The 19,658-nt window shown below is 41.9% G+C and overlaps 1 protein-coding gene across 5 annotated transcripts in view; it reads left to right on the forward strand.

Annotated features, from left to right (window-relative positions):
• Ash1l (ASH1 like histone lysine methyltransferase) overlaps window positions 1–19,658 on the forward strand; it is a 161,635-nt gene that overhangs the window by 85,771 nt on the left and 56,206 nt on the right. For all 5 annotated transcript variants that reach the window (XM_052731543.1, XM_052731545.1, XM_052731542.1 and 2 more), the window contains 5 exons: window positions 1,670–1,849; window positions 6,993–7,087; window positions 16,583–16,656; window positions 18,667–18,712; window positions 18,844–18,952. In XM_052731543.1, coding sequence (XP_052587503.1) covers window positions 1,670–1,849; window positions 6,993–7,087; window positions 16,583–16,656; window positions 18,667–18,712; window positions 18,844–18,952 — 504 coding nt within the window. The remainder of the gene's footprint in view (window positions 1–1,669; window positions 1,850–6,992; window positions 7,088–16,582; window positions 16,657–18,666; window positions 18,713–18,843; window positions 18,953–19,658) is intronic.

The following is a 19,658-nucleotide window of genomic DNA, read 5'->3' on the forward strand; positions in this document are numbered from 1 at the left end:
AGCTCTGATGTTCCTTTCCTTGTTTTTAGTTTGGAAACCTCTCTAAATGTGAGAAGGAAGTATTGAAGTCCCCACTATTACTGTGTCAGCACCTATGTGGCCTTTTATGTCTATAGTGCTTGTTTTATAAAATTAGGGGCTCAGGTATTTGTTGTATAAGTGTTTTTGATTAATTGTTCCTTTTATTAATTTGTTGTGTCCCTTTTAATCTCTCTTAATAGTTTAGGTTTGAATTTACTTTGTCTGAAATATGGCTGGCTACCCCTGTTAATGTTTTCTGTTTGCTTGTCAGTTTGTTTTCCATTCTTTGATATTGCCCTTTTTCATATATTTACTGAGGAAGTTTACCTCTTGGGGACAAAATAGAATTGATTCTTGTTTCTTCATCCATTTTACCGGCCCATTAATGTTATCTTTTTAGTGGTGAATTGAGGCCATTTACATTTAAAAAAAAAAAATCTGTGTGTGTGTGTGTGTGTGTGTGTTAATTTTTTTTTGGAAAAGGTCTCAATAAGTTGTCCAAACAGGCCTTGAACCTGACTTCACTCTGCCTCACTCAACCTAGGTAAAAGTTTTTGTTTATAGACTTGGATTGCCACCAGGCTTGCTTTGAAGATGTTTGTTGTTACTGTTGGTTAGATACAGTCACACTCTGTATGCTAGACTAGCTTCACATGGACGTCTTCCTACATTAGCCTCTGGAGTGCTGGGATTACGGTGTGAGCCACCATGCCTGACTGCTATGACTTTGGTTTTCTGAAACAAGGTGACCTTGAACTTGCTGTGCAGCCAAGAATGACTTTGAACTCCTTATCCTTCAGCATCACCTCTTTTTTTTTTTTAATGAATATTTGTTTTTATTTTATTTGCATTGGTGTTTTGCCTGCATGTGTGTCTATGTGAAGCTGTCAAATCCCCTGGAACTGGAGTTACAGACAGTTGTGAGCTGCCATGTGGGTGCTGGGAATTGAACCTGGGTCCTCTGAAAGAGCAGCCAGTGCTCTTAACCATTGAGCCATCTCTCCAACCCTCTGCTCAACTTCTTAAGCTATAGGATTAAAGGCACTAATCACTACACCCATGTGCCTTGATGTTTCCTTTTTTCTGTTTTGGTGTGTGTCCTGTTGTGTGTGTGTCGTTCTTCCACCCTTCCCCCCTCTTTGCAAAACAGGGTTTCTTTGTGTAACTCTGGCTGTCCTGGAACTTGCTCTGTAGACCAGACTGGCCTCGAACTCAGAGATCTGCCTGCCTGTGCCTCCTGAGTGCTAAGATTAAAGGTGTGCGCCATCACCACCCAGCTTCTTCTTCTTTTTTTTTTTTTTTTTTCTTTTTAAGACAAGGTCTTACTCTGTAGCTCTGGATAGCCTAGAACTCTATAGTATAAACCAGGCTGGCCTCCAGCTCATGGAACGGTGATTGCCTCTGGCATTAGTGTTGGGCATCAACATGTCTGAAGCATGACTGTAATTCCCATGTCAGTGCATGGGAATAGGAGGCAGAGGAATCAGGAGTTTAAGGCCATTATTGACTACACAGTAAGTTCAAGGCCAAGACTCTATCTCAAAAACAACAACAAATATGTGTGTGTATGTGTGTGTGTGTGTGTGTGTGTGTGTGTGTGTGTGTGTAATTCTCACAATAACATCTTCAAACTAAATTTTTTTTCTAGCTTTATAGAAGCACCAGTTGATATTCCCAGTCCTCTTGAAACCCCTGCCGAACCTTCTGAACCTGAAAGTACCTTGCAACCAGTGCTGGCTCTCATCCCACGAGAAAAGAAAGCCCCACGCCCTCCAAAGAAGAAGTACCAGAGAGCTGGGCTATACTCTGATGTTTACAAAACTACAGAGTAAGTAGTGACTGAGCGCTTACGTCTTCTAATCCCTAGTATCCACCGTGGCTTTAGATTGTTCTTACATTTGTGTAATGCAGTCTCTTCTCTCCTATTACCATGTCAGTCCTCATAGGCTAGGTGGCAAGCACCTTTAACCACTGAGCCTGATGCTCTGCCACATAGTGAGGTAGAGGATAACCTGAGCTACATGAGACCCTGTTTCGTTTTGATTTTTTTTTTTTTTTTTTTTTTTTTTTTTTGGTTTTTCGAGACAGGGTTTCTCTGTGTAGCTTTGCGCCTTTCCTGGAACTCACTTGGTAGCCCAGGCTGGCCTCGAACTCACAGAGATCCGCCAGCCTCTGCCTCCCGAGTGCTGGGATTAAAGGTGTGCGCCACCACCGCCCGGCTCGTTTTGATTTTTAACTGGAGCTGGCATATATGTAGTGACATGTGGTGATATTTTATTTGTGCTTTAATAAATAAAGCTTGCCTGGTGGGGAGAAAAAGAGAAAAACAAAAACAAACCACTGAGCCTGAACAAAGTACTTTTTACTATCAAAAACCAATATAACCTTATATATATGTAATATGTATTCTGTGTGTAACATTATATATGTGTAACAGTCGTATGTACCTGAGTATTCACTGTGGATGCTGCACTTTGTTGTACAGTTATAATTATTATCCCTGATGTTTAGCCTCTCTCTTCTAAGTTCCATTTTATAGATTTGGATGATTGACTTCTAATCATGCCTTTGGCGCACGCCTTTAATCCCAGCACTCGGGAGGCAGAGCCAGGCGGATCTCTGTGAGTTCGAGGCCAGCCTGGGCTACCAAGTGAGTTCCAGGAAAGGCGCAAAGCTACACAGAGAAACCCTGTCTCGAAAAACCAAAAAAAAAAAAAAAAAAAAAAATAAGAAGAAGAAAAGCCCGGTGTGGTGGTGTATACCTGAATCCCAGCACTCTGGAAGGAGAGGCAGGAAGATTGCCACTTGTTCAAGGACATCATTCCTTTTTTTTTTTTTTTCTGAATGTCGTTTATTGAAGGATGGAGGAGGTCTTAAATACAGGCTTACAGTACAATGGGAGAACCCTGGAGGGTCGCTACCGATGTTTTTCAATCTTGCATCTAAGCTGTTAATGCCCCTTATGCAGGATACACAGACAAGGAATTTCCCTTAAGCATTCAGGAGGGTGGAACCCGGCAGGGAATTCGCATAGGGAAGATATCAAGGTCAAGGTCAGCAAGCAAGGCAATAGTTACCCAAAACGGGGGCCATAGCCCTACAGGTCCCCCACAGGTCTCCCTTTTACTAGAAAATGAGCTTCTGACTTAGGTTGCGTGGGACGTCAGCAGGTCACCTTACCCGTCATGGAGACGCCTGCCCAGGCCACACAGGCACTCTGTCTTAGGTTGGTGAGTGCCCCCCAGGCATTACCCGTCTCTGAAAACTCATTATCAAACAGGCTCAATCGTGTGTGAGCTGCAGAATTAACTGCTGCCAAAGATCTCAAAGTGGCGCTGGGCTTGCAATCTGTGTGTTTGACACAGAAAAGACCAACAGAAGTCCTATCCCACCCATAGCCAGTAGGCTAAAGGCAACTGAGCCATTCCCTTCCTTAATGAGCCTTATTGCAAATTGGAGTCCTTGTAAGATGGTATCCCAAACACAAATGGATCTTGAGTTTATAAATTTATAATTTTCAAAGCCAATCGAAATGTATATAACTATTGAATTAAATTTATCATGCCCAGTAGAATGAAAGATTAACTAACTGTGGTAGCTACTTTTGTTGCCAGGGTCTCCACTGTGCTAGCTGTAGTAACCAATTATGAAATGGTAATCCCAGAAACAGTAGCAGTGGTGGCTGCCATTGCTCTAACAACAACGGCAGCAGCAATGTCAAATTCTCTTCTGGAGCATGTGGGCATCCACTGGTATGGATACAACTCCAGGAACACAAACCGCCAAGGCCCATTTTTCTTGATCCCAGCATGACTTAAGCTGGCAGCTCTGCAAAAGAACAACTAAGAACCGTAAAGAAAAAACCAGGCAGCTCATAAGGAGCATAACTAATGGTCTCCTAATGGTTACATTCAGGCTCATAAATTTTAAGGTATCTTCAAAGGGGGCCAAGTGAATTTCAGGAGGCCAATAAATGTTGCACAGAGCCACTCCTGGAAAGTAGGTACTACACCAGCTTGAAGAGGATTGTGAAAATTAAAAGGCTTAGCTGGCATGCTACTGTTAACAAGTGGAGATCAGTGACCTTCAGGGTTATCCTTATTCTCTAAGGTGTCTGGGTGACACATTCTCAAACATACTCGAAAAAGCAGTTACCATACATTACCTTCTGGAGAATCCAACCGCATGGCTACAGTTCCTAGGCTTGCATTAATGCTTGCCAAGGCTGGCCATATTGGACTCTCAATCCCCATTGGCATCGAAAGGGGAGAGTTTTTCACGAAGGCCCAATAGGTCTCTGCCAGGACATCATTCTTTATATAATTAATTCTAGGCCTGCTAAGGCTCTGTAGTGAGACATTTCTTTAAGAAAAGAAAAATAAATTATATAAAACCCAAAAAGGAAGTTAAATAGCACTGTCTACATAAGTAAATGTATTTGGAATTTCATTGATTAAGTTGCCAAATGAATAAACTGTCCTTCAAGTTGGTACAGCTTGATAAGTATCCTTTGTTACTGTATTGAAACAGAATCTGAAACTGGCTGTGTAAACATACTAGCCCCCCAAGCTCGGTCCTGAGATCACAGGTGTATATTGTAATTAAAAGGCTTTGGGATGACTATGTGGCTCATTTGGTAGATTGTTTATGCTGAAAATCCCAGGTCTGATTTCCAGTGCCTCATAACCTGGATATGGTTGGGCTTGTCTATAACCCAGCCCTACAAGAGGCTGAGTAAGGAGAACTTTATACCAGCCTGGACTGCATGAGACTCTGTCTTTGGGTAGGGAGGGGTGCAGATTTTTAAATACCAAGTTAAAAACTAGCTGTCAAAGTGATGAGATTAAAGGCATTTGCAGTCACATTTGGCCTGAATTCAGTTTTTTATTTAGAAACAAAACAAAAAACTGAAATAGTCATTTAGTCAGCCAGGTGATTCAGTGGGTATTTTTAAAGTTTTCTTAAATCCTATCCCTTGAGAGGCATGCAGGTGGATCTCTGTAAGTTTGAGGCTAGCCTACATATCAAGTTCCATGGTAGCTAGAGCTACATACACAGTGAGACCCTGTCTCAAAAAATAAAATTAAAATGGTCATGGGGCTCTGAGAACATAACAGAAAAGTATAAAACTTTAAGATTTGATTTAAGAGACCCAGAGCTTGGGATATTGTGTATTTGTAGAGTGTTTAGCACAGGCCTGCTCTTTATACTCATGACCCTATTTTACCCAAGAAAAATTTATATGGCCCCAGGTATGTATACATATAAAATAGGTATATGTCTGAGAGGGCATAGTGAAACCACCAAACTGGACCACTCTGTGAGTATAAAGACAGTTTATTGGGAATCAAAATGCTAAGGCTATTTCTGGGGCAGAAAACAGCAACTTGGTGGGAAAGTACTCAGATTTCCTGTGATAATCAGCAGGGTGAAGGCTGTGTGGATTAGCTGAGCGCTAGATACCCTTACCTGATGTAGTTGACCACTGTTGGTCTGTGAAGATAAGGGAAGGAGTGTTCTTCCTGGTAAACAGAGACCTGCCTATGAGAATCCTGAGGGATGGTGAAGTTTGGGCTTCTGTTAACAATATTATCACAAGCACTGCTACTTTGGAGGCCCACTTTGGAGCAAACAGTATATAAACTCAACATATACTGATAATAAATCATAAATTAATTTTAAAATTATCTTGAATGGCTAAAGAGATGACTTAGTGGTTAAGAGCACTTGATGATCTTGCAGAGGACCTGAGTTCAGTTCCCAGCACCCACATGGTGGCTTTTAGCCATTTATAACTCCAATTTCAGGGGATCCTTTGGCCTCTGCAAGCACCAGGCATTTGTGTGACACCTGTATTCATACAAACAAAACACACATAAAATTAATAATTTTTTTGTTTTGTTCTGTTTTCGTATGCTGTGTCTGCATGTGTACAAGTGACCATGTGCATTTGTGGAAGAAAGAGAATAACTTTGAGGTGTGAACTTTCTCCTCCCACCATAAGCTCCAGAGATTGATTTTAGGTCGTCAGGGCTACAAACCATCTTACCTGGACAGCCAGGGCTGTTGTTAAATGAATAAAAAGTAAAATTAGATCTGAAATGTAAGTTCTTTTTGTAAAATGGTTAGAAAATATTAAAGAACCTCTTTTTAAAGGGGGTTATGTACATTTACAGGTTCTCGAAGGTGCATGAGAGTATCTGCAGAGGACAGAGGAGGTTACCAGGTCTTGCCAGTTGCAGACATAGGTGCTAGGAACCAAATTCAGGTCCTCTCTAGAGAGCAGGCAGTGCTGTTAACTGCTGGGCCATCTCTCTAGCCCAGGACATTCTTCAGTACATGTCTGGGATTCCATTGTTTTTCCTTTTTGTTTATTTCTTGGAAAGGGACTGGCACACATGCATGTTGAGGACAAAGGACAGTTTCAGAAGTTGATTCTCCTTCAACACTAGAGTGTAGTTGGACGTTTTTCTGTGTCCCACCTGGTCCGCAGCCGCTCGGCCAAGTAAACACACAGAGGCTTATATTACTTACAAACTGTATGGCCTAATGGCTCAGGCTTGTCAATAGCTAGCTCCTATAACTTAACCTATTTCTATTAATCTATAAGTTGCCACGTGGCGGTGGCTTACCAGTACTTTCATGTCTTGCTTCTCCTGGCGGTGGCTGGCATCTTTTCTGCCCACCTGTCCTTTCCTCCTCCTCTCTCTCCAGTTGGAATGTACCACCTAACCTTATTCTGCCTCACCATTGGCCAAACAGCTTTATTTATCAGCCAATCAGAACAACACATATTCACAACATACAGAAAGACATCCCACAGCACTAGATTTCCCAGGGATCCAACTCAGGTTGTCAGTCTTGGTGGAAAGTGCCTTTGCAACATGAGCCATCTTGCCAGATAGAATCTATTTTCATTTGACCTTGGGGAGAAATTTAATTGCCTTTGTTTCTTATTTTCCTCATCACAGCCCAAAGAGCCGATTAATCCAATTAAAAAAAGAGAAGCTGGAGTATACTCCAGGAGAGCATGAATATGGATTATTCCCAGCACCAATTCATGTTGGTGAGTACGGAATCCACATAATTCATTAATAAGAATAAATTGTATGTGTTGAATTTAGGAGAAGTGCCTGTGTTCTTTGTTCTACTGGATTCAAATTCTTTACTATTTATTTATAAGAAATTCCCAAGAATTCTCACCAAGGATGTGGGGCTGTAACTCAGTTGATAGAGTGTATGCCTAACAAGAATAAAGCCTGGATTGGATCCCCAGTAAGTACCACAGGAACCAGGGGTATAAACTAAATCAGAAACGCAAGGACATCCTCAGCTACACAGTGAGTTAGAGACTAGCCTGGGATACATAAGGCCCCGTATGAAACGTAGGAGGGAAGGGAAAAATACACTCTGCCATTGATCTATACATCAACCCTGGTTTTCTTGTTTTTATCGTGGGGTTAGCTAAGTAATGGTCATTATTCCTTTTATTCCAAATGAGAATCTTGGGTAGCTCTCCTGGGACATCATTTTAAGCTAAAATTGATCAAGGACATTCTTTCGGTAGATCTTACTTTCTATTGTTGCTTATTTGTTTGGGACTTTTTTTTTAAGATAAAGTCTTATATAATCTAGACAAGCTTCAGCTTGATAGATTTGACCTTTAACTCCTGACCCTCCTGAATTCTGGGATTATAGGCTGAATACCACTACCAGTCTTTATCTCCCTTTTTAGAAATTAATTTCTATGTGTAGCTTCAAGGAAAGGATTGTCTTAGTTGTTGCTTTTTCTACTGCTGTGATAAATACCCTAGGAAAAGCAGTATGAGGGAGCGAGGCCTTATTTTGCTCACTGTCTATCATGGATGCAGTCCATCAGTGCCAGTCCCACCCACAATTAAGATTGGTCTTTCCACATTAAATTAGTGTAATGAAGATAGTCCCCAACCGGCATGCCTAAGGGCCCGTCTCTCAGATGAGTCTTCATCCTGTCAAGTTGAAAACGAAAACTGATGTCCTAACTCTACCACTTGCCACCTTGACAGCTATACACACATCACTTCTAAATTACTGCTTTTGCCCATAGGCTCGTGACCATATTATAATGTAGAGTACATTCAGTCCAACTTTAGAAGTCTGCAAAGTTTTTAAAATTGTAGCACATTAAAAGTCAGTTTCGGAGCCGGGCGGTGGTGGCGCACGCCTTTAATCCCAGCACTTGGGAGGCAGAGCCAGGCGGATCTCTGTGAGTTCGAGGCCAGCCTGGACTACCAAGTGAGTTCCAGGAAAGGCGCAAAGCTACACAGAGAAACCCTGTCTCGAAAAACCAAAAAAAAAAAAAAAAAAAGTCAGTTTCGGCCAGGCGGTGGTGGCGCATGCCTTTAATCCCAGCACTCGGGAGGCAGAGCCAGGCGGATCTCTGTGAGTTCGAGGCCAGCCTGGGCTACCAAGTGAGTTCCAGGACAGGCGCAAAGCTACACAGAGAAACCCTGTCTCGAGAAACCAAAAAACAAAAAAACAAAAAAAAAGTCAGTTTCTGCCAGCCTCCAAAGCTACAGAGAAACTTTGTCTCAAAAAAACAAAAAAAACAAAAAAAAACAAAAAAAAAAGTGCTTTTCCTTACATCTACTCAAACTGACCTCAAAACCAGAACTCTGCTGCTAGTTCCCACCTCACATTTTCGTAGGATCGAGTCTCCAGAGCTGACGCAAGGCTTCCCTAGAAGTTCTCACCTTGCTCTCCGTCTAATGTAGGCAATGACAACAGCTGTGACTGTTAAGAGTATAACATTTCCTGCACGGAAGACCTTCTACCACAACCTGAAGATGAATTGAGCTGTTAAGTATTAGGAGATGAAAGTGGATGATGTTTATATCATTCAAGCTTAAGGATTGCATTCTTGGTCTTGAACTATGCAACATGTATTCAACTTTTTCTCAGATGGCAAAATCTCCAATAGTCAGAATGAAATATAATTCCTCTCAGATAGAGATGAAAAGCAAAGTAGTGATGGCTCAATTGAAATGCAGGCAGAGCAGAATACACAGAAAGCAAACGCACTAGGAGCCAGACGTCCAGGAGCCAGAGGTATGTGAAAGTCTATTCAATTAGCAATGAGTGTGGCACATACCTTTAATCTCAGTTCTTGGGTGGCAGAGGCAGGCAGATACCTATTGAGTTCCAGGCCAGCTATGCTTACATAATGAGACCCTATCTCAAAACAAACAAAGAAAAAACAATGGTCACAGGCTACCTTTGGGGGATATGGATGGCACAGCAGTTAAGAGCATGTTGTTCTGTCAGAGGACACGGGTTTGGTTCCAAGCACCAATATCAGGTGTTACATAAACTTCTATAACTCTAGTTCCAGGAGATCTGATGCTCTTTGTCTTCCACTGATACCTTATATGAGTGGCACACATAAGCCCACATACGCACCCATACACGAGAAATAAATGGATATGTGGTTGCCTAATGAAGAGTCTGTAGGTCAAATCTTCATTAAAGTAAATGAGGATATGGTTCATTTGAAAGGACTACAGATAGCTTGCAATAAAAAGCACTGTAGACAACGAAGTGGGCTGAATAGTTAGTTACTATTGTTGTAGTAGACTCTAGAACAGTGGTTCTCAACCTTCCTCCTGCTATGACCCTTTAATACAGTTCCTCGTGTTGTGTTGATGCCCAACCATAAAATTATTTCATTGCTACTTCATACCCACAATTTTGCTATTGTTATGAATTGTAGCATAAACATTTGATATACTGGATACCTAATATAAAACCTCCAAAGGAGTTGAGACCCACAGGTTGAGAACTGCTGCTCTAGAGGGATAAGGAAAGCAGGGGGAAACCTATGAATAATTTAAGGAGCCAGAAATAGCCAACCAGTCACTTTTGAAACACAGTGAAAAAAAAAAAAAAAAACCTAGTACTTACAAGTGGGGCAGTTGCTGTGACGAACCTGACCATGTGGTTCTTAGACATTAGAACTGTTTTCTCAGCCAGACGATGGTGGCACTTGGAAGGCAGAGAGAGGCAGGCAGATCTCTGTGAGTTCGAGGCCAGTCTGGTCTATAGAGTGAGTTGTAAGACAGCCAGAGCTGTTATACAGAGAAACCCTGTCTCCAAAAAAACAAAAAACAAAACAAACAAATAAAAAACCAGAACTGTTTTTGGGCTAGACTGTAGAAGAGCTTGATATTTGGGGCTAAAAAAAAAAAATAAAGCTCTGGCGTGCTGGAAGCTGAACTTATTTATTCATGCAGGAGCTTTAAAGACAAGAGAAATGTGGACAGTGGAGACCAGGCTCATAAAATTCCAGAGTGGAACGAGGCGTTCAGAAAAAGCTGGGGGGGGTTCGGGATTTAGCTCAGTGGTAGAGCGCTCATCTCATAGAGACTCACTCATCTTCCCAAATTATGGGATTAAAGTCAGGTGTCATCATGCCTGACTAGAAATTGACTTTGAGACAGGGTTTCTTTGTGTTTACCCAGCTGTCCTGGACCTCACTATGTAGATCAGACTGGCATTGAATTCCAAAATCCACCTGCCTCTGCCTCCAGAGTGCTGGGATTAAAGGTGTGTGTCACCATTCCCTGGCTAGAAACTTTACCTTTTGGTTTTTCGAGACAGGGTTTCTCTGTATATCTCTGGCGCCTTTCCTGGAACTCACTCTGTAGACCAGGCTGGCCTCGAACTCACAGAGATCCGCCTGGCTCTGCCTCCCGAGTGCTGGGATTAAAAGCGTGCGCCACCAATGCCTAGCTCAGGTTAAGCATTTTTTAAAGAACTTCACAAGCTTTCTATCTTTTAAAGAACTTCAGAAGCTTTCTATCTCTTTTTACATTTTCTAGCGAAAGCATGTATTACTGGCAAATAATAAAATCAACTGTTCTCATAAAAAAATTTGTTCTCTCTGCCTCAAAAAAGTAAAGCCAGGCATGGTGGTTCATGGCTTTAATCTTATCACTTAGAAAGTAGAGGTGGCAAATTTCTGTGAGGTCAAGGCCAGCCTGGTCTACATGGTGAGTTCTAAGACTACATAGTGAGACGCTGTGTCAAAAAAAAAGATTTGTTCCCTCTTCTTAGGACCAGGTTACTCTCAGTATTAAAAGTCAGCAGGAGCCAGGCAGTGGTGGCACTCAGGAGGCAGAGACAGGCGAATCAAGTTTGAAGCTGGCCTGGTCTAGGAGCAAGTTTCAGGACAGCCAGGGCTATACAGGGAAACCGTGTGTGTGTGTGTGTGTGTGTGTGTGTGTGTGTGTGTGTGTGTGTGTGTGTGTGTGTGTTTGGGGGCGGGGGCGGGGGCGGGCAGTAAGCTCAAATACTAAAAGCACCTGCTCCCACACCTGATGGATGACTTCCTTGCAGTCTCCAGGACCTACATGCACGGTTAAAGGGGAGAGCTGACTGTGAAGTAGTCAGTTCTGACCTCCACACATGCACTGTGGGGGTATTCACAAACACACACACTAAGTAAGGAGGTCGAAGGGGGGAGAGGGAGAGCTTAATAAAAGTCAACTTTTAAATGTAAGTAATTGGTGGCTAGAGAGATGCCTCAGAGTTTAAGAACGCTTCCTGGGGATGTGAGTTCAGTTCCCTGCACCTGTGTCAGGTGTCCACAACCACCTGTCATTCCAGCTCCAGGAGATCTGACACCTCTTTGGACTCTTCAGGCATCTGCACACATGGCGTATACTCAGACTCACGACAACAAACATATAATCAGGCATAGTAGCACATGCCTTCAATACCAGTACTCGAGAGGCAGAGACAGGCAGATCTCTGAGAGTTTGGAGTTTGAGGATAGCTTTGTCTACGTATCAAGTTCCAGAATAGCCAGGCTACATTAAGAGAACCTGTCTCAAAAACAACAATACACACACAAGCAAATAAAGTAAATCTTTTTTAATTAAAAAAAATGTTAAGTATTAGCATTGAGATACTAAAGTCCAGTTGTATGGTGCATGCAGGGAGATCAGCAGCTCAAAGTCATCTTCAACTACATAGTAGCTGCGTTCCAGCTTGAGCTAAAAAAGAGACTTTATCATTTATCTTGAATGAAAGAAAGAAGCAAAGCAATGAAAAAAACTCGGTAGCTGGGCTTGGCTCGATACACTTTACCAGCACTTAAGAAGTAAAGGCAGGGGGCTGGGAAGGCAGAGCACTGGCTGCTCTTCCAGAGGACCCGGGTTCAATTCCCAGCATCCATATGGCAGCTCACAACTGTCTGTAACTCCAATTCCAGGGGATCAGGCGTCCTCATACAGGCAAACAACCACTGCACACAAAATAAATCTTAAAAAAAAGAAGAACAAGAAGAAGAAAAGGCTAAGGCAGGAGGAGCTAGAGATCATTATGGGCTATATTGTAATCAGTTTTACCTCGAATTGCTTTTACATAATTAGTGTCAGTATCGGCATAATGAACAGGGTGTATAACAACTCTATAATGTCATTGAAGTGGTTTTGACCTGTCACGTCCTCTAGAGTCAGCAGAGCACTCTTCTGAGTCAGAGCTGCTGGCCTAGGGACAAATGAAAGCACAAATAGCCTCATACAAAACAGAAAAAATGAATATGTCATCAAACAAAAAAATTAGGTCTTGGTGAAGGAGGGTGAAAGGACAAAAGATCATTCCAGAGTAAGGAAGTTGGAAAAGCCTTGTTAAGGTAAAGAGGGACTTTGAATGTGGTAGTTCTGGCTTGGGGGTGGTGGCAGCGCATTCCTTTAATCCCAGCCATTGGGAGTCAGAGCCAGGTAGATCTCTGAATTCAAGGCCAGCCTGATAAGCTCCAGGACAGCCACCAAAAAAGAAAGAAGAAAATCAAGTGGGTGGTCGCCACTACAATGAACAGGTATTAGGTGGAGAAATGGGAGAGGAGAAGCAGAGCAGTTCGTGTGCTGTGGAGAGAAGCAGAGCTGAAGATGTGAGAGCTGTGAGGAACAGGCTGGTATGGGTGGCCTGCGCTAGCGCCTGGGGCCATGTGATGTCCAGGCCATACTAATCTGAGTGGCCTACACTGCCAGCTGAAGCCATGGTGCCATCACGTGCTGCCCAAACTGCAGCTGAGGAACATGTCTGGGTCTATGGTCCTACCACAGCTCAGTTCTGTGCTGATGTCTAGGGGCCATGTTATCACCAGGGGCCATAGGAGAGCTGGCCTTGACCCCCGCCTGAGGGAGATGGTACCAATGGAGTCTAAGACTGACCAACTCAGCTACCACCCAGGCTCATATCCAGGGCTCTGAGCTGGCCCACCCCAACATCTACCGCAGTGCATGAAGTGACCAGTGCTGCAGAACCATAGCCACAGGATCTCCATGACTCTGGGCAACAGGAGGATATCCTAGAGAAGTTTCCATGAGGGTCCAGGATTGATGGTGTGCCAGAAGCCAGAGGCCTTGAGCCAGACCAACAACTCATTCCAGTGGACATTTACAAGTAAAGCTGTTTGAGAAAAAGGGTAAACACTGCACCTTTACTGGCCACTACCACAAAGGAATATGTAGGGAGAGGTGGAAAAGATGGAGGAGCCAAGTGGGGCTTTTGTTTTTTATTTATTTACTTATTTATTTGGTGGGGAGACTACAAGGATGGACGGCAGACTGGGAAATGAGTGGGATTGGAGTGCATGATGTGAAATTCCCAAAGAATCCATAAAGAAATTATGTAAATATATATATAAAAAGAAAGTAGTGGTTCAATATGTAGAAAGAAGGTTAATGGATCTTAAATTCACATGTACTTTTTTTTTTTTTTTTTTTTTTTTGCCTCTTTGTGTAGCCCTGGCTGTCCTGAAACTCATTGTATAGATCAGGCTGGCCTCAAACTCAAAGAGATCTTCCTGCCTCTGCCTTCTAAGAGCTGGGATCAAAATGGGTGTACTTATTTTTTAAAGACTTTTGGTTTTTTTGGGTTTTGGTGACAGAGTTTCTCTGTGCAACACTCCTGACTGTCCTGGAACTCACTCTGTAGACCAGGTTGGCCTCGACCTCACAGAGATCGGCCCACCTCTGCCTCCCGAGTGCTGGGATTAAAGGCGTGTGCCACCGCCGCCCAGCAAGACTTTTTCTTTTTAATTATGTATTTGTGTCTGTGTGTGAGTATATTGCATGTTCAGCAGCTAGAAAAGGCTGTCAGATCTTGTGAAGCTGGAGTTACAGGCAGTTGTGAGCCACCGGACATGGGTGCTGGAACCAAACTCAGGCCCTCTAGGGAGCGCAGTCTTAACCATTGAGCCATCTCCCCAGTCCCCTACATGTTCTCTTTTTCTTCTTCTCCCACCTTAACTGTTTGTGTCTATATATGTGAACTGTGTTCTGAGTCTGGCACACACAGGCCCCAGTGTATATGTAACAGTCAGAGTAGCCAAGGCGGCTCAAACCTTTAGTCCTAAGGACCTGAGGCCCGTGGATCTCTGAATTCCAGAACAGCCAAGGCTATGAAGAGAGACCTTGTCTCTAAACGCCCCCCCCCCCCAAAAAAAAATATAAAAAAGTCAGAGGCAATATTTGAGGAGCTGGTTCTCCTTCCACCATGGATTCTGGGACCCATCATGCTGGTTGACATGTATTCTTCAGTTATGTAAACTCAAGGATGTTCCTTTTCACTTATCCTTCTATACGTGTTCCACAGTGCTGCATAGAAGATAAAGAACAATTTGTAGGGAGTCCATTCTCTCTTTCTAGCATGTGAGTCCAGGGATCAGATTCAAGTAGTCAGGCTTGATAGCAAGTAACTTTATCCATGAGCCAGTCTGGATTTCCACCCCTTCCACTTTAATAGTTTTAGATTCTGTTGTTGATGTTATGTGTGTGATTATTTTACCTGCGTGGATATATTGTGCATCACAAGTATACCTGGTGTCTGCAGAAGTCAGAAGGGGGCATCAGCTTCCTCCTGAAAGTTGAGTGACAAGTGGTTGTGAACCCTGTCCTCTCCAAGAGCAACAAGAGCCCTTGGCCACCGAGCCTTCCCTGCAGCCCAGTTTCCCCTTTTTCGTAGCATTAAGCTTGTGTAATAATGAAGCAGAACAAGTGCCCGGTACTTTATGATTGTAACTAATAATCAAAACCTTCATAGTGTTTATTAAATTTCATAGTGATTTAGAGATTTCAGTTGTAATTTTGCTTTATTTGTTTCTAGAGATGACTATAAATTTAAAATATATTTTGCGCAAGCAGGCAGTGGTGGCGCACCCCTTTAATCCCAGCACTAGGGAGGCAGATGTAGATGTATCCAACCTTCCCATCAAACAATAAACACAGAACCAATGCAAAGAAGAAAGCCAAGAGGTCAGAGCCAAGAGCCAAAACCTTACCCTTCCTCCTGCAGTGGTCCTACCTCTCCGAACCAGAGCTACCCCTGTGTTAAAGTCTTTATATAGAGTTCCTGTCCTGCCTTCTCATTGGTTGTAAACCCAACCACATGACCGCCTCCTCACAGCCTGTCTGTATAGGCCTCCAGGTTTTCCATGATTGGTATTAAGATTAAAGGCATGTGTATCCAATAATGGCTGTATCCCTGAACACAAAGAGACTTACCCAGCTCTGCCTACTAAGTGCTGGAATTACAAGCGTACGCTACCACTGCCCTGCTTTCCTATGGCTTGCTAATAGCTCTGACCCCCGGGCAACTTTATTTATTAACATACAAATAACATTTTAATACAAATAAAATATCACCATATTTCCCCTTTTCTATTTTAATAAAAAGGAAAAAAAAGAAAAAGCTTATAACTAATATAAGAAAAACTATATACAAAAGGACAATAACTATATACAATATATACAAGTAATAAATACCTAAACAATGTCTAGTCCATTTGTATTTGACAAATTCAGAGAAAATAATTTCATTATCTATCCTATTTTGGTAAGTCCAAAATGTATCCTAATTAATCTTCAACTATAACTAACTAACCTTCAACTATAACTAACTAATCTTCAACTCCCTCAGAGACCCAAGAAGGAAATAATATTAGCTAACAAAAATAAAAACAGGAAGTGCACATAAGCAACCTCCAAAAAATTTGTGAGTTGACAGAAACAGACAGCTGTCTGGACAGTCACCTGAGGTTTCTCCGAAGTGCTGGGGCATCATCTTCAGCCTATAGGCCCAGCATATCCGACAGACTCATTTGTGAAGCAGGATGTACACAAGGTCAACAGTTCAACCTCACATTGAGTGAGAGTAGTCCATGTACCAGAAACACCTGAATTCCACCAGTGTCATGTCATGATTCAGGATTTCAAATTCTGGAAATTGCTGATGGTTTTCCAACTCAGCTGTCCATTCTTCCTGGCTGTGTATATATGGCTTCATCTCAGCAGGCAGAGGCAAACAAATCTCTGAGTTCAAGGCCAGCCTGGTCTACAGAGCGAGTTCCTGGACAGCCAGAGCTATACAGAGAATCCCTGTCTTGAAAAGACACCCCCAAAAAATTAAAATTGTGTGTGTGTATTCATAGATATATTGCATATAATTATTTGCTGTCTCTGTATGGAGTGCTTATCAGAATAGTTATTGAAATTGACTTTTTTTTTCCCCCCCGCAGGAAAGTACCTAAGACAAAAGAGAATTGACTTCCAGCTTCCCTACGACATCCTCTGGCAGTGGAAACACAATCAGGTACAAAGGCCTCTTTTACCAGGTTTTCTTTTTAAGTGGTGTTGCTGGGGAATAGGGAGTGCAAGGTTGTTTGCTCTGGTTCCTTGTCATATCTTAGGATATACTGAGACTTGTCCTTGTAAAACCTAGAGACTAAGAAAAATGATTTTGCATACATATTTAATGTGCCTTACCTGCCTTCACTCATCCTTTGTGATTACAATAAGTTGCTGCTTCCCTGGGCAACTTTCTGTTCTTATTCTGAGCTTTTGATTTGGTAGCATAGAGTTTGTGCTGTAAGAATTCTATTTTATGCAGGTCTCAGAAAGATGAAGATGCACTGCCAACACTTAAAAAACAACAAACATACAAACCAACCAACCTCAGGTTTTAGTTGAGTTCAAGGTTCCAGGCCCTATCGAGAACAACCCTGGGAGCCAGAAGTAGTCATACACATAAGTAAACAACATGTTTTCTAGTTTAGCTAAAATGCTGTCAAAAGTCACCTTTGGCAGGTGTGGTGACACACACCTTTAATCCCAGCAGTCAGGAGGCAGAGGCAGGTGGATCTCTGTGAGTTCCAGGCCACTAGAGCTGCCTAGGAAAACACTGTCTCTAACAAAAGTTAACTTTGGAAAACCAAAAGCAGTTCAGTCTCCTCTGCCTCCTCTTCTCTGATGGTCTCTGTTGAATTCTTTGTTTGAAGACAGGGTTTATAAACAGCCATGACTGTCCTGGAACTCGCTCTGTAGACCAGGCTGGCCTCCAACTCAGAGATCTGCCTGCCTCTGGAGTGCTGGGATTAAAAGTGTGCACCACCACTGCCTGGCCTCTGTTGAATTCTTAAGAGTATGAATATGTTGGGTATTTGTGTCTGCTTTTATTAGGTTTGATTGGAGAGGTTGCTTTTGTTTTATTTTGTTTTTGACACCAAGTTTTTTGTCTCCTCCATAAGGAGGATGGGGCTTTCAACATGGACTGAAAAAAAATATGATAAAATAAAACCTGACACCTTACTAAATCCGGAGTTTAGTTCCAATTGCTGTTTCTTTTGCTGCACACTTTAGTTCAAACATAAGAGCTCTGTCCTCAGTCTTTGACATTACCCAGGCTGGCCTTGAAGTTGCTATGTAGCTGAAGCTGGCTCCCGCCTCTGGTCCCCCTCCTTTCATCTCCGTTGTGCTGCAGATAGCACCAATAGCACACCGCGTATTGGTTAACCACCCTAATGACAATATGAATGTTGATTTCCTGAGATTCCCAACCAGTGAGTGTGACAGGTGAGAGGCCAGCAAATCTTTCTGTTTTCATACAGCTACTCTAAAAACAAACCATATGCATGTTTAGGGTTTATAGGGTTTTGTGGTTTTATTGGTGGAGTTGATGGTGAGGCTTGAACATGCATTGTACCACTGACCTTTACTCCTAACTCCTTTCCTTTTTTTTTTTTTTTTTTTGATAGGAGGAAATATAATCTTAAATTATTCACGTGAATAGCTTTGGTCTTCAGATTGAGTCTTTTCAATAGTTATCTAGAAGCACGCTAAAAAAAAAAAATCAAAGTACATTGTTGTGACTCAGATGTTATTTACACAAGCCTATCATCCTAGCACTCAGGAAGGGATATAAGAAGAACCAAAAGTTTTCACATAGAAAATTTCAGGCCATCCTTGGCTGCATAGATACTGTCTAAAAAAAAAAATTTATGGTAACTTTTTATAAACTATTTAATGCTTATTAATTCTAATTCTCTATTACCCTTTTTTTCCTGTGGAGGAAAAAAAATCGCTCTGAGTTTTCTTTAATGTATTTGATTCAGAAAGGCTGAAAAGTATTTACTATGTAGCTTGTGCTCAGTGATCCTCCTGCCTCCCCTTCCCAAGCGTTATGAGTGTAGAGATGAGCATCATACTAATTCCCACAAATATTTCTACATGAACACAACGCACGGATACCTTCCTGTATAGTTAACGATTGATGCCGCACTGTCATTTGAAGCAAAATGCTATATCAATTTTTTTTTTCTTCTAGCTATACAAAAAGCCAGATGTCCCCCTGTATAAAAAAATCCGTTCAAGTGAGTAACTTAGAAGCTGGTTTTTTTGTTTAATTTTTTTTTTCTGCCTTCAAAACATCAATGTTCCTCCTATCTTGAGACTTGAAAAATAATTCTGTATGTTCAAAACTTTTATTTGCTGTCTTCTCAAGATGTCTACGTTGATGTCAAACCTCTTTCTGGTTATGAGGCTACCACCTGTAATTGTAAGAAGCCGGATGGTGACACCAGGAAGGGCTGTGGGGATGACTGCCTTAACAGGTACTGTAACTGTTTCTCTAAAGCCTAAGTTCTAAGGGGCGGGTGTGTGTAACAGCTCCTTTACTTTCCCCTCTAAACATTGTGCACTGATACTAATGGACTAAACATATTATCAGAAAGAGTCTTGTGTACAAAATTTAAATTCTTTGACTATTTATGAGACAAGGCGTGGTTAATTTCTCTGATAAAAATGTCACCTTCTCTGGGGGAAGTTCTCAGGATAATATGAGATGATGATGTAATCTATTAATAAGCAAAGTCTTAAGTGCCTTCTTAGCTTTCAACATATGGTAGGCCATGATGAGGGACAGTCCAAACAAAATGTATAATTTTCAAGGAAAACTATGTTAATAAACTATTAGCGTGTATGATCGTATACATGATCAATGACCACTAATGCTAGTGAGATGATCATCAGAAAAACATCATCAGAGGTAGAAAGTGTGGGATTAACTCATTTGGAGATTCTTATTTTTAGTGGGAACTGTTTTCAGTTGTGTTAGAACTCTGTCTCTGCTACCTAGCTTCCCAAGTGCTGAAATTATAAAGTATATACCACCAGCCTCTATTTAGCATAAAATGGAAATGCCTAATAGAGGAAAATGAGTAAAGATAGAATTTGTTGGTTTTAGTAATTTAGATAAATTTACAGAAAATAAAGAACTTAATGTTCTGAATATGGTAGTACAAATCTGTTAATCTCAGT

The sequence above is a fragment of the Peromyscus californicus genome, unplaced genomic scaffold (assembly GCF_007827085.1).
Source record: "Peromyscus californicus insignis strain IS unplaced genomic scaffold, ASM782708v3 Scaffold_9__1_contigs__length_137607984, whole genome shotgun sequence".
NCBI lineage: Eukaryota > Metazoa > Chordata > Mammalia > Rodentia > Cricetidae > Peromyscus > Peromyscus californicus.